At 41.0% G+C, this 25,678-nt stretch overlaps 1 protein-coding gene across 1 annotated transcript in view; it reads right to left on the bottom strand.

Moving 5' to 3' along the window:
• The window catches only part of LOC126161961 (protein lin-54 homolog), a 271,287-nt gene that overhangs the window by 94,476 nt on the left and 151,133 nt on the right, over positions 1 to 25,678 (bottom strand). Inside the window, exon 6 of the mRNA XM_049918145.1 lies at positions 25,316 to 25,516. Within this exon, the coding sequence (XP_049774102.1) occupies positions 25,316 to 25,516 (201 nt within the window). The remainder of the gene's footprint in view (positions 1 to 25,315; positions 25,517 to 25,678) is intronic.

Raw genomic sequence — 25,678 nt, 5'->3', positions numbered from 1 at the left:
ACCTGCCATCAAGGAAAATTGCACCAATTATTATATGAATGGACACTGCACACCACAGTCACCCATTGAGGGTGAAGAGACTTCTCGATCATGAAATGCGGGTTCTCTGTCCCCCAAATGCATCAATTTTGCTTACTAACAAACCCATCCAAATGAATGTGGGCTTCATTGCTAAACCAAACCACACAGCACATACTAATTCCCATCATTCCCTGTGACCAGCTGAACGTCCTAATGCAAACCGTTCAGAAGTTATAACTATTTTACTTCATATATTTCAATACTTGTCATCTTGTAATAACTTACAAATACAAGGTCTTATAAAATAAAATTCCATTCCAATAGGTTACAAATTAAGGAGAAAAATGACAGTTTTTCTAAAATTGTCAGAATGGCTATTTTTTCCCACTTAAAAAAAAAAAGCTTCTCCAAACTCTTTTAACTCATTTTCATTTGAAAGATCACGTTCTAGCTACTGGGTTTTGCAAAGTGAGCATATGATGTCCTAAAATGGAACAACAAGGTGGAGGTGCAACAGAAATGGGCCCATATTCCACTGGCTATCAAATTAAATCAGACATCTTTTATAAGGTCCTAAAATTATTTAGTTATCTATGTGGATAACAATATCAAAAGTCCTGATGGCTAGAAAATGAGCACGAGTCAGAAAAACTGTACAGAAGAAGTTTCATCATCATCATCATCATCATCTTCATCTTCATCTTCTTCTTCATCTTCTTCTTCTTCTTCTCCTCCTCCTCCCCCCCCCCTCTCTCTCTCTCTCACACACACACACACACACACACACACACACACACACACACACACACACACACACACACTCACTCACACACTCTCTCATTTTAGACATCTCTACAGCATTCAGTTTAAAAAATTATTTTTATAAAAAAATAAAATGGAATAAGGAAGCCAATAAAAAGAATAGTTTTCTTTTTTTGTGGCTCTAATAATTCGAAGTAATCACATTTAGAAAGTGTGATTTCTGAGTCCTATGTTACCAAAATTTCTTCCTAAACACTCCCATTAGTGAAATCATCTGGCTGGTAGTATAGTTTTCCTCATCGTATTCCACAGCAAATTAATGAAACAGGTAAGAAATTCAAGTAGCCTGAAGTACACAAGAGACCTCTTCTGGCTCTGGCACATCTACAAACATATGGGAATCTGCGGTAAAGAAAGTCATCCATGGCTGTTGTTGCACAGCTATCAGGCATGGCCCCTAAGGCAATGGGTATGCTGGTTTTCTCACTTTAAAAGAAATCAGCAGTGGTTAAACCACCAAGGACCATACAAACATATTTATACAATTTTTCACGTGTGCATTAATGTTCCACATTAATCACAAACTATGCTAACACAAAGTACACTATGCCTTAAACCAGAAATAAACTAGCACATCAACAACATCACACAAAGTTTCAAGAACTGGCTTTAAATGATGGCTCTAGGGATATACTGCAACGTATCGCTCACACAGGGATCATGAAGATAAGATCAGAATAATTACTGCACGCACAGAGGCATTCAAACAATCATTCTTCCCATGCTCCACATGTGAATGGAACAGGAAGAATCACTAATAACTGGTACAGTAGGACGTACCCTCTGTCATGCCCCTCACTGTGATTTGCACAGTATAGATGTAGATGTAGAAATAAAAAGACTTACTAATAATTATCTACAACACTAATCCATTCCAAAAAATGTCAGGAAGACTGCTGCGAATTTCATCAAAATTGACATGTGGAACTTCTGTAAAACCTGAAGGCTACTTATATGAAGTGTGCTGCAATTGTTACACAACAATTTTACTACCATCATTTCCACGACCTAGGTAATGCACAGTTAAATTGTGAAGTTTATAAGCAGTTTGATTCTGTAGTTACAGCAGACAAATAGACTGAAATATGTCACAATGAGTAGTGACAAGACACCCCTTTCTTGAAGTTTTTCAAGTTATTCAGACTTTATCTGACTTCCTAGTCATCAATACTTTTGATATTGCTTTCCCCAGAGAGTATTAAACAACTGTACAACATAATAAAGACATCAAATTTACTTTGAGTACCAGAGGAATAAGGGCCCCATTTTCAAAGCACCCCCACCTGGTCATTCTTTAGGGCCTTATACACTGAAGCACCAAAGAAACTGGTACAGGTATGTGTATTCAGATACAGAGGTATGTACAGATTACTCCTGCTACATTGGCAGGTTATTACGATTTAAGTGAGTTTGAACGTAGTGCTATAGTCTGCACACGAGCGATGGGACACAGCATCTACGAAGTAGTGATCAAGTGGGGATTTTCCCATATGACCATTTCACAATTGTAGCATCAATATCAGGAATCTGGTAAGACATCAAATCTCTGACATTGCTGCAGCTGGAAAAAGATCCTGCTAGAACTGGATCAATGATGACTGAAGAGAATTATTCAGTGTTACAGAAGCGCAACCCTTCCACAAACTGCTGCAGATTTCAATGTTGGGCCATCAAAAAGTGTCAGCGTATGAACCTTTCAATGAAACATCATCGATATGGGCTTTCGGAGCCAAAGGCCCACTCATGTACCCTTCTGACTGCATGACACAAAGCTTTACACATCGGCTTGACCTGTGTCAACACCGACACTGCACTATTGGTGAGTGGAAACATGTTGCCTGGTCAGACGAGTCTCATTTCAAATTGTATCAAGCAGATGGACATGTATGGGTATAGAGACAACTTCATGAATCCATGAACCCTGGATGTCAGCAGGGGACTGTTCAACCTGGTGGAGGATCTGTAATGGCGCGGGGCATGTGCAGTTGAAGTGATTTGCGACCCCTGATATGTCTAGTAAAAACTCTGACAGGTGGCACATATGTACGCATCCTGTCTGATCACCTGCATCCATTCATGTCCACTGAGCATTCTGATGAACTTGGGCAATTCCAGCAGGACAATATGACACCCAATATGTCCAGAGATGCTACAGAGTGGCTCCAGGAACATTCTTCTGAGTTTAAACACTTCCACTGACCACCGAACTCCCCAAACATGAACATTATTGAGCATATCTGGGATGCATTGCAACATGCTGTTCGAAAGAGATCTCCACCCCCTCATACTCTTGTGGATTTATGGACAACACTGCAGGATTCATGGTGTCAATTCCCTCCAGCACTACTTCAGACATTACCATATTTACTCGAATCTAAGCCGCACTTTTTTTCCGGTTTTTGTAATCCAAAAAAACACCTGCGGCTTAGAATCGAGTGCAAAGCAAGCGGAAGTTCTGAAAAATGTTGGTAGATGCCGCCACACCTAACTTCTGCCGTCGAATATATGTAGCGCTACACAGGCATGCTTTGTAGGCACAAAGATAAATACTGGCGCCAAAACCTCTGCGTCAGTAAATAAATTAAAAAAGGGGTGGAAGACGAGCTTTTTTTTCTCCGCCCCGAGTTTCGACCACTGCATTTTTATTTTCATACATTATCAAACGAAGTAAATACAAATTCCGTATTGTTCATCTACGAATGTTGCAGAATTTCAATGTACTACGAAAATCCGACTGGCAAGACTGTTTGGGATGTTTGTCAATATGGCCAACTCTACGTTCTGAATTTTTTCCTACCTGTGAGAAGAGATGGTTGCTAATAGGAACCTGATGAAATGTGAATCACATGCAGTATTCTCTTCACCATAAGAATAATACAAATGTAAACATTTTGTCATGTATTCTTTCGTGTTTGCTGCTATCTCATTTAAATCCTGTATGCCTAATAAACTACGAAACTAGATTGAGACAACGGCAAACGTGAAAGAATATACGTATCGTGCCATGTTTATATTCGTATTATTCTTATGCCTAATAGTGATACAGTCAGAAACGAAGCACGGCAACTGACTAGATTTTTAAATCTAAGATGACTCTAATTTCTGTGCAGAATTTTATGTACTAAAGAAGCAGCCGCAAAGATTTTCAAACGGAGAAAAATTTTCGCCTAACTCTCATTCAGAACATGTTCTATCATACACAGTCTATTATTTGGTTCTTGATCATTATCAAAGAAAGCAGCAGTGTAAGTAACAGCAAATAGTAGTCTCTTGTCATTGTTTCGCTAATGAGACGATTCCTCTCTCTCTCTCTCTCTCTCTCTCTCTCTCTCTCTCTCTCTCTCTCTCTCTCTCTCTCTTTTTTTTTTTTTTTTTTTTTTTTTTTTAATAATTGTAAGCAGCGGTAGCGCGCACAAAAGCAAGCCATGCTGCGAGCGGCGACAGGCTGTAAACACGCACTATCAGAATGCGACAAACAGTGCATGACACAGTACAGTAATGCATTTTCAGCTTTGAGTGACGTAAACACCTATAACAAAGAGAACGGCACTTATCAGATCAAAGCAAAATAAGCAATCGATTCAAACCAGACGAAGCATGTGAAAAAGGAAGGGTACCCGTATAAATACGGACGGAGCGCCTGACGCATAGCAATGGCTACCTGGTAAAGCTTAACTGCTAAGCTTACGACTCGAACCACACTACTCTAACTGTATCGTCATTCATTCGACCTAAATTGTGTATCATATTACAATGGACCAACTTTGTTTCGATTTGGAAGTGCGGCCTAAAACTTTTCTCTCCCCTTGAATTTCGAGTCTCAAATTTCAGGTGCGCCTTAGATTCGGGATTTTTTTTCCCCTTTATTTCGAGTGTCATTTTGCAGGTGCGGCTTAGATTCGAGTGTGGCTTAGATTCGAGTAAATACGGTAGTCGAGTCCATACTACATCATGTTGCAGCACTTCTGCATGCCCGCAGGTGCCTTGCACAATATTAGGCAGGTGTATCAGTTTCTTTGGTTCTTCAGTGTATACACATATCGCAAAACCATAGTTTTTAGGTGGTTTAGAACATGTTCTTTCTAATGAACATGGTTTATAGAGAGTTTGTAGAAGACTCTTTCTTCAACTTTTGAGAAATCTTTTTGTATTATTTATTTTGACAAAGTTCTAAAAGCTGTAAAGACGACCAAGTTTTGTTTCTTTTTTAAGAAAAAAAAATATATATATTACCGGAGATGACATGTTGCGAAGTTGCCAAAAAGCGCACTGTTGATAGCTGCACTGTGGAGTCAAACAAATGACTATCACTGAAAGGATTCAGTTAATAATGATCAACATACTTTACCAGTGTGCGTTAGGAACATGTGAGATTGTTCATACAAAATTTCATTAAAATCTGTGATAGTCATGTGGAAACATTTACTCCACTTGTTGCTGTATGACTCACATTACTATTACAACTAAGAGAAACACAAAACAACACAACTCAAAATTTTAAATTGTGTCATTTTGAATTCGATGGTTCACAAAGAATTGCCTCCCACAAAACTGAACAAAAGGCTGCCATTTTCTTCAAGTTTGTTTGCTTGTATGTGGAACTGTATGCTGTCACTTTCAAGAACTCTGGGAAAATTACTATCCTCTAATTTACTGCTAATGTACTTGCACTGAATAATTGCAATGTGAAACATTTGCCAGCATTAGTTTCAATTTTACATTAAACTATAAGGTGATAAATGATAATACCGTGCAGTTATTAAAGTGCAGCTACTCCAGTGTGGGTTGCAAGTATCGTATGGCAGTGAAACATGGTAGGTATTCTACTGCATTAAAACAGAACCAATTTACGCTGAAAAGAAATTTGTTCCAATTTTGGCCAACAGTTACAGATCTGGTGCTGTGCGGCATCTTTTCAACGTCTCCAATGCTCATACTGAACAAATTGTGTAAGCGGCAGTTAATAATAAAATCAACATTATGCATTTCTCACTTGTCTGACCTGTTCCTGATACATCACCAACGGAAATGTTGCTATTAAGTCTTTCTTTAAAGCTCTGGATAAAGAAAGTAGAAAAAACCTTTCAGGGCTGGATTGCTGACAACTGACCGCTGCCACTGGTCAGTTGAATGTCACATGGAATAAAGCAGCTATTTTGGACCCAAGTAGTACATGCATGCAAATGGGAGAATTGATGTAATTAGTGGTTATTGTAGTATGCAGGGGTGTGGGAAACATACAGACTCATTTTATACTAAATGAAGAACCTAACAAAACTTGTCAGTTTTTTTGCAATGAAGAGTGCTACGGTGTTTGCATTAAATTGAAGTGTTGTGCATTAAACTGCGATTCGATGGCAGAGCTCGGTAGTAGGTTTTTGCAAATTCCACAAGGCGAATGGAATACGGGTTTAGGCAAAATCTTGTTGCATCAAATATGAAGGAAAGGTAATTTCCATACGAGTCTACCAGAATAAATGAAACGAAAAAATGTTTCTCTTTGCGGATTATATAACAATAACCTCATATACAACATTATTTGGGTGACGGAAGTAGTGAAACTGACAGAACGCTGAATTTGTAACATTAAGCTTGTAAGATAAGATCGGTCCTCAATCTCATCACCATTTCTTCTTTTCTCCCTACAAGTAATGTTTACATACGAACTAATCTTCCATTGGTATATTTCAAAAAATTTTTCATTCAGTGCCATTTTCAAGATAAAAACAGATGTCATGATTTTTGCACTGACACTTGTATTTTAGGTGTCCATCTCTTCACTGCAAGTTTGTATCTTCCTTCTGAAATTCTGGAATAAGTACTGTTCAAACTAAATATTTCATAAACATTAAACATTCCATAAAATCAAGGATAGAACATTCAGTAACCATATTATATTAATCTGACACTGATCACAAAACATTGACCTTATTAACAGATAAAAGATAGCTATTATGGTAAGTGATTGTGGAGCAGAAAATCAATCATAATTGCTCAACAGTGGAAAGGCCTCATTTCACGCTGTTAACGCAGGTACGAGCATATGGAAAAAGTTCACTGATATGTGAGTGGCTACAAGACGTCTTAAATAACAGAACCCAGTATGTTGTCCTCAACAACAAGTGTTCATTAGAGACAAGGGTGTCATCAGGAGTGCCCTACGGAATGTGATAGGACTGCTGTTATCTATACACATAAATGATTTGGCAGATAGGGTGAGCAGCAATCTGCGGTTGTTTGCTCAATCTGTGGTTCTTTGCTGACTATGCTGTGGTGTATGGTAAGATGAATGGCAGCTAGCCCTAAATGTAGAAAAATTTAAGTTAATGCAGATGAGTAGGAAGAGCAAACCTGTAATGTTTGGATACAGTAATACTAGTATCTTGCTCGACACTGTCTAGTCATTTAAATATCTGGGCATAACGTTGCAAAGCGATATGAAGTGGAACGAGTAAATGAAAGCACTGGAAAGCTGCCAAAACACAATGTGGGTAAGGACCATGAAGATAATATACGAGAAATTAGGGCTCATACGGAGATGTATAGACAGTCATTTTTCTCTCGCTCTATTTGTGAGTGGAACAGCAGGTGAAATGACAAATATACTATTTGATCAAAAGTATCTGGACACCTGGCTGAAAATGATTTACAAGTTCTCGGCACCCTCCATCGGTAATGCTGGAATTCAATATGGTATAGGCCCACCCTTAGCCTTGACGACAGATTCCACTCTCGCAGGCATATGTTCATTCAGGTGCTGGAAGGTTTCTTGGAGAATGGCAGCCCATTCTTCACGGAGTGCTGCACTCGGAGGTATCGATGTCGGTCGGTGACGCCTGGCATGAAGTCAGAATTCCAAACACCCCAAAAGTGTTATATATGATTCTGTGCAGGTCAGTCCATTACAGGGATGTTATTGTCATGTAACCACTCTGCCACAGGCCATGCATTATGGAAAGGTGCTTCATAGTGTCAAAAGATGCAATTGCCATCCCCGAATTGCTCTTCAACAGTGGGAAGCAAGAAGGTGCTTAAAACATCATTGTAGGCATGTGCTGTGATAATGCCACGCAAAGCAACAAGGCGTGCAAGGCCCCCCTCCATGAAAAACACGACCACACCATAACATCACCGTCTCCGAATTTTATTGCTGGCACTACACATGCTGTCAGATGACGTTCATCGGTCATTCGCCATACCCACACCCTGCCATCGCACTGCCACATTGTGTACCATGATTCATCACTCCACACAACGTTTTTCCACTGTTAAATCGTCCAATGTTTAAGCTCCTTACACCAAGCGAGGCGTCGCTTGGAATTTACCGGCATGATGTGTGGCTTATGAGCAGCTGCTTGACCATGAAATCCAAATTTGCTCACCTCCCACCTAACTGTCATAGTACTTGCAGTGGATCCTGATGCAGTTTGGAATTCCTGTGTGATGGTCTGGATAGATGTCTGCTGATTACACATTACGACCCCCTTCAACTGTCGATGGTCTCCGTGTGTACACCTTCCGGGTTACAGGACTGGAGTAGGTGGTGGTGGGAGGGTGCATGGGACAGGTTTTACACCGGGGGCGGTTACAAGGATAGGTGCCAGAGGGTAGGGAAGGTGGTTTGGGGATTTCATAGGGATGAACTAAGAGGTTACGATTGAGTGTGTGTGTGTGTGTGTGTGTGTGTGTGTGTGTGTGTGTGTGTGTGTAAGAACATAGAAAAAACACTTCTACTCTCACACTTTCCCACAATTGGTTATATATATCGTGAGGTAGACACTATATCAACAAGGTTCTTCATGATCAGTAACCTCATTAATTGTAACTGTTTTTCCATAATGTCTGCTGCCTGTTTATTGGTTGGTGTGTACTTCACTCTAACCACCTCCTCTTTAACTAGTTGATGAATGTAATGATACCTAGCCTCTGTGTATTTTGATTTTTCATAAAATCCAGACCCAGTAATAAATGCGATAGTTCCTATTTTGCAGATAGATAACTAAAGTGCTAAGGACCCATCAAAAGCTGAAATTCCTTTCAGAAGTTGATCTAGCTACACAATGATTTGTAAATTTCACTTGAAGCCACATATTCTACCTCCAATGGAGAAAGAGCAATGCACTTCTGCTACTTATTTTTCCACAGAACATGCCCTCCATGAAACTTGAGTAGGCTGCCACTTGTTGATTGTCTCGTGCTTCATTTCCCACCACAGTCAGCATCACTATAAGCTCCTCATTCTTCTCAAACTTAATGCCATCTGTAACTGTTGATTTAAAATATCCAAATATTCATGTGATCAATGTAAAATTTGCCTGTGTTGGTGAATACTGAACTCTTGAAAAAAAAAAAATATCTTGTCTCGTGCCTTGTGTCAAATGCATCGAACTTCCAACCTTTATGCGATAGAGTTCAGTATTATTAAAAGGAGATGTTACTCCCAGTATCAATCCTAGTCTAACGATATCAATTTTGCATCCATCATTGCATAATTCTCTACAATTATCTTCACAAATGCCAACAGATTTATCTGAATACAATCATCAAATTTCTTCATTTGTAAGGACAAGAAGTAATCATCCTTTTCTACAGTGATCTGAAAATGTTTACACAACTGCCAATAAACCCAATAGTTGCATCATTCGGGCTCCTAGCCAATCCACCATCAACATAAAACAACAGTATCAAGTTTTCACCATAAAACGTACATGGATCTGAACAGTTCCCCCATAAATTATATTCAGTAAGAAATCTAACAACATTTACCAGCATTTTGAGGCTTGCTTTAAGCCATATAAACTCTTCAGTAATTTACACACACATCCTGTACCATCAAAAAAGCCCTCTGGTTGATATATGTATACCTCCTCCTCCAAAATACCACTAAGAAATGTTGTTCTTACATGAAATTGCCTTGTACATCAGTCGTGTTGTGTTGTAACACTCAACAGGGCTCTTATCGCCTCAACTCTTGCAACAGTGCTAAATGTGTCAACATAATATATTCCAAAACATTTAGTGTATTCACAGTCGACCTTATATTTCACCACTTCATTATTTGTAGCAAACATCCATCAATTTTCAACTTTTTTTAAAATAAAACAACTCTCATGTTTTATTTCTTTCCAGAGCATTCATTTCTACCTCCATTGCTTTCTTCCATTCCTCAGAGTTTTCTGACTGCACTGCTTCTTCATAGTTCCTTGCTGTCTCATCATTCCTGGTTGATGGGCTGAATCTCCACACTAAGATGGTGGTTTCTCCAAATTTCACCATTCACATAAATTATGGCTTCACATGTCTTCATATTTTCTTGCTTCCAAGTTGCTCTCAACTTGTCTCTCAGTCTTTCAAAAATAGTTGATAACCCTTTCATCACATGACGACACATCTTGGTTCATACATCCCACTGACTCTCCTTTTCATTCTCATCTACATCTGATATATCAACAACCTTTTTGGTCTCTTGAGTAAGTGGTTCCTGTAATTGTTTGCATTCGAATTTTACATCCCTACATACACACATGCATTTTTCAGGAAAATAATTGAGGTATCCACAGTCACCATAACCAACCACATATCCTTTTGAAGATTTAACATCAAACTTCTTGCATTTGTTTGTAGGAATCCAAGCACAGCATTCTGTTCCACGCATCACCAAATCATCAAAAGGACCTCCTTTCTTCAAAAATATTTCAATTGGAGTTTTACCTTTAAATTTTGTGGGATCAGTTTGATTCCAAGTGCGTGTTGCAGCCAGAACAGCCTCACCCCACAATGCTTTTGGTAGATTTTCAGCACAGGAAGGCCAAAAACGTGCCATCACACAAAGGATTTTATTTTTCCGCTACCAATATCTTGCAGTAATTGAATGTTTCAGTCCAGTTGTGTCAGTGAATTTATATACATCTTTACTATGGAACTCCTTGCCAAGGGCTATATTTAATTCTTTTGAAGTAATATCAGCTTGAGTCTTTATCATTTTAATGGACAGTGGTAATTTTCCTTCAATTTCATCATTGTGCCTGAAAAGGTACATTACTCTAAAACTGAAAACTGGAAAAGTCAACCTCAAAAACAATGAAGTATCGATGACCTTACAAATCATTTTCTTCCACTGGTCCACAAACATCAGCATAAACTAATTACCCAGGTTTAGTGGGCTTTTGTGCTCTTTCACCAAACACCAGCTGATGATGTTTACCATCGACACACCTATCACGAAAGCTATCAATCATTGTCTCTATGCTACTATCCTTCAAAAACTGATGTACACATTTACTTTGATGAACCATTTTTTCATGCCATCTCTGTATCATCATCAGTTTCAGCAACAACACAAGACCTCTCTTGATGAACAACCTTCACAGCTCAGATTATTTGATTTATTAATTCTTGGACAGCTTGCTTAACATAAAATAAGTTATAGGACACACCAGGGAAAACCAATCATCTTCAAAATATCATTATGTCTGTTTATGCTCAACTGAATACCTGTACATCAATCATCCCATGCCAAATGATTAAGTTGTACACCATTCTTGGCATTATCCATCTACCTTGAGTTTCAAATGGTTCATATGTAGTGTACCACCCCTGCCAATGTACCAACCACCACAATCAAAGTTCAGTGTTCTTCCAGTCCATATGTGGCATAACAGCAAACCAGTGCTTAACAGTATTGGTTAAAAACAGTCTTGGTTGCAAATTAGTTTTTTTTATTTTTCAGCGACGTGTTTCGCCTTATTTAGGCATCTTCAGGTTATCTTTTCTAGGTGGACACAAGAGGCACCAAGATCTGCATAACGCACTGAATACAGTTCCTGCTCCTGTGAACGGGAACGCGTTATGCAGATCTTGGTGCCTCTCGCGTCTACCTGGAAAAGATAACCTGAAGATGCCTAAATAAGGCGAAACGCGTTGTTGAAAAATAAAAAAACTAATTTGCAGCCAAAACTGTTTTTAACCAATACAGTTCAGTGTACTTACATCCCCAGAAAAATTCCTGTGTGTCACAATAAAACTTTTTTTTTTTTCCTCCAGTTTCCAAAGTGTCTGTGTGATGACAATTTCTTGAATCTCCCACTGATATTATACTAGCTGACAACATTGCACAGTCTTCTCTTTTGTATGTGCTATTACAATCGTTTGATCAATGGCTCTTTTTCTTACACTTAAAACAAACCAGCCCTGATTTACAATGTTCTAGTAAGTGACCTCCTCTATCACATAAAAATGACATTGTATCTCCTTTCCTTTTATAAGAAGCGTAATTATGTGCTTCTGATGAAGTTAGTTTGTGCCTTTGTTGCTGTTTGTTAATCTTAATTTTCAACATCAATGTTGTAGCAACACTTCTGTCCTCACAATGTGTTGTTCTTAGTTCATAATTTAAATGCTGTTTACGTAACTTATTCCACATCTTCTTTTCAGTAGGAAAATATAAATGTAATCGAACTCTTTACCTAAAGTTTACAAAAATTGTGCACAAAGATCACCATTGCTGATCGACTTGTCTAACAATGAAAGCTGAGTTTTTAAACAAAGGAAAATCCAGAATGGAATAATGACAATATTATGAAAAGGACAGATTGCCACTCATCATATAGCGGAGATGTAGAGTCGCAGACAGGCACAACAGAAAAACTGACAAGAAAGCTTTCAGCCAAAATGCTTTCTTCTGAATTAGACAACATGCAAACCACCCCCCCCCCCCCCCCCCCCCCACACACACACACACAGAAAATAACTTGAATGTCACTCGTGCACACATGACCACTGTCTCTGGCTGCTGGCATCTCCACTATACGGTGAGTAGCAATCTATCCTTTTCATAATACTGTCGAAGTGTATCCATCTGTTGCTACCCACACAATGTTATGAAATTTGTGTCTTAGCAGATCAATGTTTTCAGATCAGTGGACATCAAATTTTACTTAGCTTCTTCCAAATCTCTTTAGCAGTCTTGCATTCCATAACGTTAAGTAAAAGTTGGTGTCAAGCAATAGAATTAGCCGTTTCCTTTCTATTGCATTAGCCTTAGTTCATTTAGCAAGTTCAATTTCGTAAATTTGTCCACTTTTTTCTGGCCTGCTCGCATCACCATTTACGAAGTCAAAGATTTCATTTAAAATAGTTCTAATTATGATCTCCACACCCCACAATTTTCTTCACAAGTGAAGTTTTTTAATTTGCTGTCTTCCGTTGGCCATTGTCTTGTCTTCTGCATTTCTATTAATGTCGAATTATCATTGAAGTCTGCTACAACTGTCGCACTTCATGAAAACTTTACCAGTTGCGCATTTTTGCTGCCGTGTTGACAAAACATCAAATGCTAGTACAGCAATTCTGAAAATACATTAAAATCATCAAAGCACAGTAAAAACCACTACTGAACTGAAGCAAAGAAGTTTTTCATAAAGACAAGTGGCAACCTTCAAATATCAATAATGCAAGTGTGTAAGTAAGAACATTGAAAAAACACTAATACTTTCATGATTTCAATGCACAATATTTTCATTACAAACTTTATTGGGTATGACAAGCAACTGTGCTAAGTGTGTTCCACATGCACTAAGATGGAACTGTATTCACAGAGTGGAATTAAAATGCTGTAGCATGGGCAGCACAGTGTCACCACACCAGGCCAAGTACCATGTTACAAGATATGTAAGCGGGTGCCAGGTAATGGTGCAACAAATGCACCCTAGAGCCATATCAATAACTTTGAATTTTGAGGCAGATTAATTCACAGTCCAGCAGCACCACCACGACTGCACTATACAATGAGATGACTAGGTGGCACCAGCTGCAGAAATTGGTTCGAGACCAGGCTTGGGCAGCCTCTTCTCACATTAAGTCCAACCTCTGGGTCCAATGTTGATGATGCATGCATCTCTTTGCAGAGGCAGAAGCCAGCCATCCACTGGCCATTGCTCGCCTGGCGCACCGGAGTGGGGCGTGTCGGTATTACGTTAACAATGACGAGATGTGTAACTGAAATATAATAAAGTATTATTCTCGATCATCAGTCTGTCACTGGGCCCTACTGGCCAGTCACTCCACAGCTTACCCTACAGAGCGGTACCAACAGGCAGCGCCCGTACACAATGGTATCAGGAGAGTTGATGTACCCACCAGCAGACAGTAGAGGGTGTATCATGCCCCATAAAGTGACGTCCGAACTGTTCTATAACCATCATAGTTGGATGAAGAAGATGACTTGACATTTCAGGGGTTAAGCAAGGCAGGTCAGTGGTTTTTGCCAGGGGTTCAAACTGTACTTGTACGTGACAGGCAAACAGACTGTGTTTTGAGGGCGTGGGAATATAACTCCTAGTTTTCACGTTGTTGATATAACTAATATGGGTGTCATGAGTAAGGGCTGTGGCTCATTGTGTAGTAGTATACAAGCCATGAAGTGTGATTAACGATTCAGGAGGAGACGCCAAGTTTAGTCATTGTTTTTGTGTACAATAATAAACATGACCTGCCACTTGTGCAAGAGTAGATAAGTCACAGTAAGAAGTAATATGGTGGTATTATGGTTAAGTGTTTTTGTAATTTGATTTTGTTTTGGGCAGAGCAAGGATTATTGCTCCGTATTTTAGCATGTGAATTAGTGGGAAGAGTAGGATAGTGGTGTGTTTAAGTGTCTTTCTCATTTGTGTCTGTGCAATTGATACGAGTAACTCCGTCATAGTCAGCACCACAGGCAGCGGAATCAAACCTGCAAGGAACTATAGCAGGGAAGATGTTTCAAATTTTAAGAGGCAAAGTATGTAAGTAGTGAGCAGAGAAGACAGAGCTGTCCAAGAGGTCAGTTGCTGTTGTTACTGAGGAGAAGGAAATGGCTTAGCACAAAACTCCGGGGTATAGAGAGTAGATATGGAGACAATAAAATAACAGCTAGAACAAAAAAGGGGCTTGGGATGTGAGGAACATATTGATTACGAAGAGAATGAAAAGCAGAGGACGAAGCTGATAGGGAGGGGGAGGGGGAGGAGGAGGAGGATGACGACAATGAAGCTGAAAGGGAGGAGGAGGAGGAGGAGGACGATGACGACAAAGCTGAAAGGGAGGGGGGAGAAGGAGGAGGAGGAGGAGGAGGATGACGACTATGAAACTGAGGGGGGGGGGGGGGGGGGGGAGGGAGAGGACAAAGCCAGGTTGAGATTCATTGGGAGAGTCCTTAGAAAATGTAGTCCATCAACAAATTCGGTGGCTTACAAAACACTCGTTCGACCTATACCTGAGTATTGCTCATCAGTGTGGGATCCGTACCAGGTTGGGTTGATAGAGAAGATCCAAAGAAGAGCGGCGTGTTTCATCACAGGGTTATATGGTAAGCGTGATAGCGTTACGGAGATGTGGAAGACTTCGCAAGGGAGGCGCTCTGCATCGCGGTGTAGCTTGCTGTCCAGGTTTCAAGAGGGTGCGTTTCTGGATGAGGTATCGAATATATTGCTTTCCCCTACTTATACCTCCAGAGGAGATCACGAATGTAAAATTAGAGAGATTCGAGCGAGCACGGAGGCTTTCCGGCAGTCGTTCTTCCCGCGAACCATACGCGACTGGAACAGGAAAGGAAGGTAATGACAGTGGCTCGTAAAGTGCCCTCCACCACACACCATTGGGTGGCTTGCAGAGTATAAATGTAGATGTAGAACAGCATTCAGGGAAATTCCCTCGACACCTGTAGGATGTAGGAGGATGGCGGCCAAAAGTGCACCTTATCGATGCACATGCCTGTACAGAGGGAGTCTGTGGTCCTATGGCAGTGACATAGTTTTCCGTACAAATCTATTTCTGGCATTTAATTAGATAACAGTTACAAGTATAAAGCTGTTTAAAGGCCAGGAAGTGGTTGAGAGATGGATGTCGTTTGTAGCATTGGAGAGCACAACAGCAATCTTTAGTCAGCTGCAGCAATTTACGGGATCCACCATGTGACAGTCTTCTGCTGGGGAGATCCCTAAGAAGAGGGACTTGGTGAAGCAGCTGCCAAAAGTACGGCGTCAGTCAAACACTGTACAGACTCCAGTTCTGTTGTGTGGTGGAGCAGTTGGGATGGCAGTCAAGGAAAACATATCCGAATCCTCATTTGCAAAGACCCACCTGGAAGGGTGTCCAGGCAAGCGATGCTGAATACAAGGCAAGACAATCAGAAAAGATCACTGTCACACAAATCATAATAAAATCTGCTCTGAAAGGAGGGGAGGGATCCAGGGCTACAGAAGGAAAGATTAAGGCCAAGAAAGTGCCAAACTGAAGTGTGTGGGAGTGCTCTGGTCAGTGGCTGCAGTACCACCCCACAGAGGTTTAAGGCATTACAATCTCCACGGAGAAGGAAGAGAGGAGTGGCTGTCTAAGGTGTGTGAGAAGAGCAGGAAGCATTGGAGAAAGGTCTGGGGGGAGATAAAGATTGTATATTGTTACCACAGAGTCTAAATGGATTCCAACAGCCACTACTGCCAGTGCCCAGGAATATGTGGACCAACGTACAGACACCACCGTACGCTCGCAAAGGGCTGACCCAGTTCTGACAGAAGGCTTTGAAATCACAAAGAGTCAGCGAATAAGTATCCACAGAATTAGATTCCAGCAATACAATACAATCTACAGAATAGATAGAAAGAGACTGAAATTACAGCAGATAACAATAGTAAGCATTACAGTTCCACTGGAGGAGATTAGTACCAGAGCCCAGATGGAAGATTAATGGCCCAAAATCTATAATGATACTGAGTTAGTAACTATCACTGGTAATAATGGAGTGATGTCCTTGAATGTAAGATCAGGTTCTGACTTGAGAGGGAAAGAGTGACACCCCCTGGGACGTTAAGACTTACACATCTTCTTCTTCTTCTCCTCCTCCTTCTCCTTCTCCTCCTCTATTGGAGTGCAAGAGGAGGTATTGTTAGGAAGAGAGCAATTCGCAATAATATCAGAATATGAAAGAGAATGAATGTCTGGTTTAAAGTAACAGGCTTCTTGCCTTTGAGATGCCTGGAAGGGCAGTTCCTAAATGAGTCCCATCTGCAGCAGCTGCAAGAGAAGAAAGATAGATGTTCGAGAGTTCTGAATTCCTGAATGTTCCTTTCCTTTTTATATACCGGACAGTCTGGTGAGTGAGGAGAATGTGGCCTGGAACGGTCCATGCACTTGGCCAGTGGAGTGCAAGGATACCCCACATGGAGAGGATGGCTGCAGTCACTGCAAATAGCAGTCGCCTCACATTACTGAGACACGTACCAAAATGGAGACAACAGGAACAGCACATGGAAGGTGGGATATAAGGCTTTATGTTGCAACAACAAACCATAACTTTGAATTTTTCCAGAAGGGTATCCCCCCTCAAAAGTGAGGATGGAAGGGCTATTGTCAACGCAATAGTCTTAAGGACCCATCTGGACTCGCCAGGTGAAATTAATGACCCGCCATCCCATGTTAGTCCCGAGTTAGTTATCAGATTGAAGACAGGTCCCTGTGGAAAACAATGTGCCGGGTCATATTTAAGGACTGGTGAAGCGTGATGCTCACCGGGATGTCTCCTAGGTGCTCACGAGCACAAAGACAAGCCAACTGCCTGGCAGAACAGATTCTGATCAGTAGGGAACCAGACTGAATCTTACTAAGGGAGTCAACTTCACCAAACTTCACTGTAATGTCTTCTACAAGAAAAAGAGGTTCGATAGCAGCGAAAGTCTCTCCCTCTGTAGTAATGGGGAAGGGGTTTCAACCCAAGCATGTGGGTCTGGCACTCCTCGCAGAGAGTGGCCGCGGAGGGGAAGGACGAGAAAGGAAAAATAGGAGCATAGACAGAATTGTTCCTACCTTATGACATGGCCGCAGAAAATTGGCCAGAAGTCCAGAGCTTCGCAAGCTTCATGTGCACACCACCGGCCCTCCTAACACCTACTTCTATCAGAGGCTCACCCCTTGGGTGCCACCCAGCTGCAGCAAGGGCTGCCTGACACAGTGGTCATTGGCAAGACTTCTGATGCCCCAAAAAAACTGAGCAATCACTCCTTGGCATACATGAGAGACTGACAGCTCAGGTGCCACAAGTGTGATCCCTGTGTCGTCAGGAGCTCAGCCAGATGAGTACATAACAGCCCCACCACACGGACTGGCTACCGTGCTGGTGACTCAATGGGAAGGGGGTGGGGTGGAGGCTATGGCGGGGAAGAAGGAAAGGGGGGGGGGAGGTGAGGGGTGTTAGAGGAAGCACACTGGATATGCTAGGGAAGGAGTTAATCCTCAAATGGCTCACACTATGAAACAATTTAGAAAGGGAGGTCAAACCCCAAATGGAACCAGAAAAAGCTGAGAAAAAGGGGGTGGCAATGTGAGGCACAAGACCATAAAGGAATAGCAGAACCGAGAGAACAGCCAGGTTCTCGTGTAAAGGGGAACACCGAGGCAGAAATGGGGAGCGGGCGGGTGGGGGGTGACAAAAGAGCTAGGATGGGAAAGAGTGGATATGGGGAAGGATATGCAGCTCCAGTAGCTCTGGGCCCCATGCGCACCACACACCTACCCACAGAAATGCTGTGGGGCATCTGGGGGGGTATCCTGTGAAGAGTAGGCAAGTACAGTGAAACCTCTATATAACGTTTTTCAAGGGACCACAAATTCTGAACACTGTATAGAGGAAAACACTATAAAGAGGAAGGCTTCCAAATAATAATTATAGGGCATTACTGAAGATCAGGATACCACTAATCAGCTTTGGTGCCATAGATGACATTTTAAATTTTCACAACATATGATATTCATTGCAAATGATCAATGTGTCAACTGATTAGTTTTTTTAATTAAAACATGGGGCTCGGTAGGTGGATGGGTGAAAGAAAATGGATCAGTTTGTACGGTAAAAAGTTGTAACAGATTCTTAAGATTGACATCATTCTCCAAAGCTGACAGGTGGTATCCCATTCTTCAGTTGACCCAATTATAGAATATGAGCCAAATTTTGTTTATGATATACTGAACATATTACATAAAAACTCGGTAAATGGCACAGATTAAAAAAGAATTAGTTACAAAAAAAATACTTCAATAATTAAATTATCAAATGGAACTTAAATTTGCACAAAACTCTAGGAACCTAAGCAATCTGAAAATAACATACCTATGATTTTTTAAATATTCAAGCAGGCTTGCTTGTTTTCTATTTCTCCTAGACTCTATGGCAATCATTTCTTGCTCCAAATGAGCAAGTTGAACTACTGTTCTGTCCTCAAGTCTATGGGCCATCATGTATCTCCTGAATGTTTCAAAGGCTTCAGCTGCCTTAGTATATGAAGGCACAGGGTCATCTTCCTTGTCACTGTCACTTTCACTACCACTGTTACTCTCCAAGCTTCTCTTTGCAGTCAGCTCCTCAATACTTTGTACTCCTGTGGTTGCCACATTGTCATCCACAGCCACAAAGTCCTCAAAACTGACAGAATCACTGCCTATTAATTGGTGAAACTCTTGCAAATCACTTGCAACTTCTTCCACAGGAGCTGCCATCTCATTCTCACAGAATCCCACTTTTGTGAAACAGTTTTTAATAGTTTCAGCACTGACTTCCCTCCATGAGTACATAATTAAATTTATTGCCTGTAAAGTATTCAGCTACAGTTGTGAACTTTGCTGGCTTCCCGGTTTTCTTTGGTCCATCAAATTCTAGGCCTTTTTTACAAGGGCTGTCCTACATTTAACCTTAAGGGCGTGTATTATGCCCAAGTCCAAAGGTTGCAGACGGCTGGTGCAGTTGGGTGGCAGGAAAATTACTTTCACATTTCTCAGAAAGGGTACGTCTGGTGGATGTGCCGCACATCTATCCACAAACAGCAGCACTTTTCTTGCAGCACTCCCCATTTTGGCGTCAAATTCTCTGAGAAAACGTAAAAATATTTCACTCGTCATCCATGCCTTGGCATTGTTTGTATATTTGCACGGAAACGTGGAAATGTTTTTGAAGCACCTCGGATTTTTTGGATTCCCGATAACCAAAGGTTTCAGTTTTTCACTGCCATCGGCGTTTGTACACAACAAAACGGTAAGACATTCTTTGCTCTTCTTACCGCCATCGCAATTTTCCCCACGAAAAGTAAATGTCTTATACGGCATTAAATTGAAAAACATGCTGGTTTCGTCAGCGTTATAAATGTCATGCAGTTTGCAGCCCTGCATCAGATTAGGGAGAGTCTGCATCCACTGAGCTACAGTCGGTTCGTCCACACTTTTACTTTCTCCACATTCCTATTTGTACACAACACCATGACACTGTCGAAATTTATCAATCCATCCATTGGACATCTTAAAATTGTCCATTCCTAACTGCAGTGATATTTCAAGTGCCTTCTCCTTCAAAATAGTTCCATTTATAGGAATGTTTGCAGCACGTGCTTGCTGAAACCAAGTTAATAAAACTTTCTCCATTTCATCGCAAGTCGATGGTTTAAAACGCATATGTTTCGAATTTCCACAATTCTCAAACCCTTCGTCGGCCGCAGTGGCCGCGCGGTTCTGGCGCTGCAGTCTGGAACCGCGAGACCGCTACGGTCGCAGGTTCGAATCCTGCCTCGGGCATGGATGTGTGTGATGTCCTTAGGTTAGTTAGGTTTAACTAGTTCTAAGTTCTAGGGGACTAATGACCCCAGCAGTTGAGTCCCATAGTGCTCAGAGCCAACCTCCTCTCAAACCCTTCCATTATCGACGATCTGTTTTTCATAATAGTGTTGAGTGTTGAAGGGGCCAGTCCCAATTGCTTCGCTAGCTCCACGCGACTCGTGCCACGAAATGCCTCCACATTTTTAATAATAGAAACCTCCTCTTCCAGAGAAATATTCTTCCGCTTTTCACTCATGTCCACTGATGAAAGCTTTCAGAAAATGTTATGTTGAAGACACACACTTACTAGGCACACGAACTGTTTGCTGCTCAGCTCACACAACACGCTACGAATACAAAGCTGAAAGCATCAACTGAAATGGCGCCAAAAAGATCGCAAGCAGAATGGGTGTCACATGTCATGTGACCGGGTTTTGCTGCTGACATATGAAATACGCTGAGTGCAGGCTTTCCGAGCCGGTGCAAACTGTGAATCCACAGAACGGAAAACGATGCGTCTAAATCCAGTCACTTAAACGTTATAAAGAGGTAAATAATTGACCAGGGTTCCAAAAATATGAGCGTTACATGGAGGAAACTGTAATATAGAGGAAACGCAGTAAAGAGGAAAATATAACATTGTTTTGTATGGGCTTTTAGTCGAGACCGAAAAAAACGGACGTAACATAGAGGAAAACATTATATGGAGGAACGTTATAAAGAGGTTTCACTGTATGTCATGAATGGGTGGATGATCTTTAAAGTGGGTAAGTTAAATTAGTTGTAGGAGGTGTCGTAACATAAGTTTACGACCAGTTACACAAGGCAGAGAATAATGATTATGATTATTATGATGGTGATGAAGGTAAGGTGAGTAATGTAGAAGTACTAGTCCTATATCCAGGGGAATTGTGAAGTATGTGGTAGGAGGAATGAGTGTGTGCTATATCTAAGTGGTTAATTGTGGGCACAGTTACACAGGTGCCTGCAGTGTCTGCCGCAATGGCTGGCGATAAGTGTTTTGTTGAGGCTGGAGAACCTGGTCTGGGTGCTCAGGGAAGTGCAAGTACCAGTGATCTTTGCACTGTACAGAGTGGAACTGCAGATGTCATTGTTTTGGATACTACAGGAAAGGCACAAGAAGTTGTTTGTAGTTGTGTTGCAAATGTTGTAGCAGGAACGGTACAACACATGGTATTATGATGAGGTCCCATACTCTGAGGAGTGTAGGGGACGATGCCGGGGAACTGCACCGCCGTACTAGGCAAGGTCCTAGTGGAGGTGGTTTGCCATTGCCTTCCTCCGACCGTAATGGGGATGAATGATGATGATGAAGTCGACACAACAACACCCAGTCATCTCGAGGCAGGAAAAATCCCTGACCCTGCCGGGAATCGAACCCAGGTCCCCACGCACGGGAAGCGAGAATGCTACCGCAAGACCACGAGCTGCGGACACACATGGTATAACACACAGAATACTTCCTCGAAAGCAGGGCGAATGGAGGAAAAGAAAGAGGAAACGAGTTTGTAGAGTGGCTAAATCTGTTGAAGAATTTATTCCACAAGTTTAGAATGAAGCACAAGAGCAAGTACTGGGTCACAGCCTTGCAGAGCAAGCAGCTGATGTGCACAGCGGGCTATTTACAGCACAGCCGAAGATTGATGTACATAACGAGTATGAATTGGGTGCAGTGTGCAACACAAGCCTGGAAACCAACATCATGCCAAATCTAACCTACAGTGATAGAAAGCTATCGCCAGTGCAGACCTGTCACAAGGTGTGTCTAATGTATGGGACAAACCAGTTAAACCTGAACAAATACACCAAGGGTTAATTCGTATGATACAGTGCCACCAGGCACCAGGAAGTTGTTTTGTGTGAGCAGGAGTAAAAAAAATTTTGAGTGGCATTCAGTATGTATAGAGTGCTACAGTGGGATTTGCCAATGCCTCTTCTTTCTTCTTGTTTGTCCCAGCTCCCAGCTTCCTGAGATATCTCGGTGAAGAAACACGGTAAATATAACAAGTTCCGTAGTGTTAAAATGAAATTATGCAACAGTTAATAATCTCATTGTCTGTTCATTGGTATTTATGGAAAAGAAAAGAAACTCTCTCATACTCGCACGTGTCACCAAACTTCGTGTAGCATTTTATGTGTGTAATGGACTTTCCTGTTTTGCGAACCATTTCAATAAATTCATTACAACGTCATGTGTGTCTCTATTAAAACTGATCCTCGATATTTTAAATAACCTTTCATTTAGTTTTTGTCCAAATCAGAACTTGCTTCAAAATTAATTTCAGCTTTGTGGATTAAATCCAAGCATATTTGTAACTATTGTTTGTGATTCACTGAACAGCCCAATCTCACACTGGCACATAACTTACTTAAAACTAGTGCACAGTTTTCAGTATTTCCCTGATGGGCTAAACAACTCTTTCACAATGACGTGATCTGACGTAAGAATCTAACTGGAACTGGATTTATCTCCATCTGATTCAGAATCATAAAATAAATTTCACCGCACCAGCAAGCGAACTATACACACGCACTTTTGCACTTTACGTAAGTCAACGTCTCTGAGTAAAAGCTGCACATAAATTCACTCTCCTTTTCATACATAGAAATACTAAAACACCTTTATATTAATATTTCCCATTCTGAATACACTTCGAGAGTTTATATTTCATAATCAATAAACTGAGAGAAACTATTAATTTGCCAAAACTGATTTGGATCACAATTAATTCGTGCCTGGACAACGATGTCATAAATCGACACTTGCTTGATATGAATGCAATACATGTACTAAAAGTACTGCCCATAAAGTAATGTACTGATTTTTATAACAAATTTGGTAACCCTTGTATCACTACAGGGAGGAATACGCGGTACTGCCGGTCGAAGTGTTGTGAATGATCGTAGTGTATGTGGTTCTCTCATGAGGGTAGCTTTGGGAGTGTGGTTGCTGAGAAACCACAGGAGGACCTATTGTGCAAGAACAAAGTTCTGAAAGTTGTACCAAATCAAACAGTTAAAAAACCACCAGATACGTAGATGAAATGCCAAACGTTAAGAATTAAATGGAATCGGACGATGTTTTGTTGAAGTTGGTATGTTAAGGATAATTTATTAAGATAGGAAGAGTGTCATTTTAATTTGTATGTGTGGAATGAAGAATTTGAATGTGTGTGTGCCTAAGCATGGCAAGAAACCTAGCAATGAAATATGGTTCTTAGTATATGAGATAATGAGCAGGCCACAGGACTCTTAAGAGATGATGATAGATAAAGCAATACAAGTGGAGATCCCAAGCTGACAATAGCCATAGTGAATGTACGAGGAATACTGTAGTGTAAATATCGGGGAAAAATGAATTTGTTAAAGCTTAAGGGAGACTGGAAGCTTGGATGAAGTCTTGTTGGGAAAAAGATGTGCAGTGGGCAGATATAAAGTAGATGATAGACATGCTCAAGGATTTGCAAGGAAGTAGCTATAGAATTTGGTGTAGTAAATGTGCAATGTTTGCAAGTCTAGTATAATGTTGGGAGTGTGACACTTATTTTATAAAATGATGATGGAAGTAGTCATGGTGAGGAATTGGGGGTTGGATCTTTCCTGTGGAGAGGGAGGGCGGGGGGCGGGGATGTAGTATTGCTACCCAGTTTTAAGTAAAACTCTTAGGAATTTGGAAGAAAGCCATTGTAGAACAATGAGTTAGCTACCACTGGCCATTAAGCATAATGTGGTGACATAATTGTTATAGCAACATGTACGGGGGCTAGCCATGCTTGGCGAAACTTGCACCGTGCAGCAGTAATAGCTGCAGCGGGCAGCACCGTGTCACTACACCATGGCAAGAACCATATCATGAGCTGGATGACTGGGTCCCAGGTAACAGTGCAACAAAAGCACCCTGGAACCATATAATAACTAAGAATAAAGAGGCCTATTCATTCGGAGTCCAGCACCAACACCAGAGCTATGCTAGATGATGAGACGACTGGGCACCACCAGCTGCAGTCATCATTTCAAGACCAGAGTTGGGGCAACTGTATATGATACTAAGTCCACCCTGTGGGCCCGAAGTCAGCACCACAAGGTGTTTGCACATGTATCATTTGTATTGACCACCAGTCTGTCACTGGGGCCTGCTGCTCCATCCCTCCACCACTCATTCTGAGTGGTGCCAACAGCTGATGCCCTCTACACTGGTAGAACTACTGAAGACCTGACTTCTATCAGTTATAGAAGGAAAATCCCAAAAATCACTTTCTTACGAAACTGGTACCAAACAAAATGTGCATGAATTATGGATACATGCATATTATAGCTACATTTGGTATCTTTCTACTTACAGCCTCGAGAATGTAGCACATCCCTATTGTATCAAGATATAAATTATAAGCATATTACAGACTTTTGCTATTCTCCTTTAGCAGTGGCTTAGGCATGAGCTGAGGTTTGAAAGAGTAGTAAAACACCTTAAACATAATAAAATGTAAATAGCATAAATATATTAATGTTTTGAAAGTGGTATGGACACTGTAATAACTCAGTACTTCAGCTCACATTATATAAAACTTGTTGAACTAATAAGGCATTTGCATGTAAGAGGCAGAATCCAAACTGACATGTATATAAAGCGTGGAAAGAAAACTAAGACCAGAGTAACACACTATGCCCTTTATATTCCTTTATCCATTTTCCCCTGTCAATTTTGTTAAACAGATTTGTATGTCCCAATAAAACAGTGTGAAACAGTTAAATATTTTGGGATTCCTTCACTAGTGTTCAAATTTTTTGGTGTTCAGAGACACAGCACGCATTAATACTTATATGGGGTAAGGACATGACTAACCGTTCGGACTGAGGGTGCTGCTGGTGCTATTGGTACCATCTTCACAGCCTGCGGCTGCGAGCGTACTGTTGACATCGCTAAAGGCCTGGCGGTGGCACTGACTGCCGTTGCAGACAGCAGACCATCAGTGGATGCCCTAGCTGTACTTGCCACTGTTGACGTACTGCCACTTGCGGTGCTGACGAGTCGCACATACTGCAACTGTGATACATTGATGTTTAACTTGCTTTCACATTAAACTGAAACAACACATGCAAGACATAACAAAATCTCTGGCAAATGGAATAACTGTCGTGTTACTGCTATCTTTCCTATGACTTTTTGATTAAATGTAACAGATCAGAGAGCACTGTACTACTTTAT

The sequence above is a fragment of the Schistocerca cancellata genome, chromosome 2 (assembly GCF_023864275.1).
Source record: "Schistocerca cancellata isolate TAMUIC-IGC-003103 chromosome 2, iqSchCanc2.1, whole genome shotgun sequence".
Lineage (NCBI taxonomy): Eukaryota > Metazoa > Arthropoda > Insecta > Orthoptera > Acrididae > Schistocerca > Schistocerca cancellata.
This window is presented reverse-complemented; position numbering and strand designations above follow the sequence as displayed.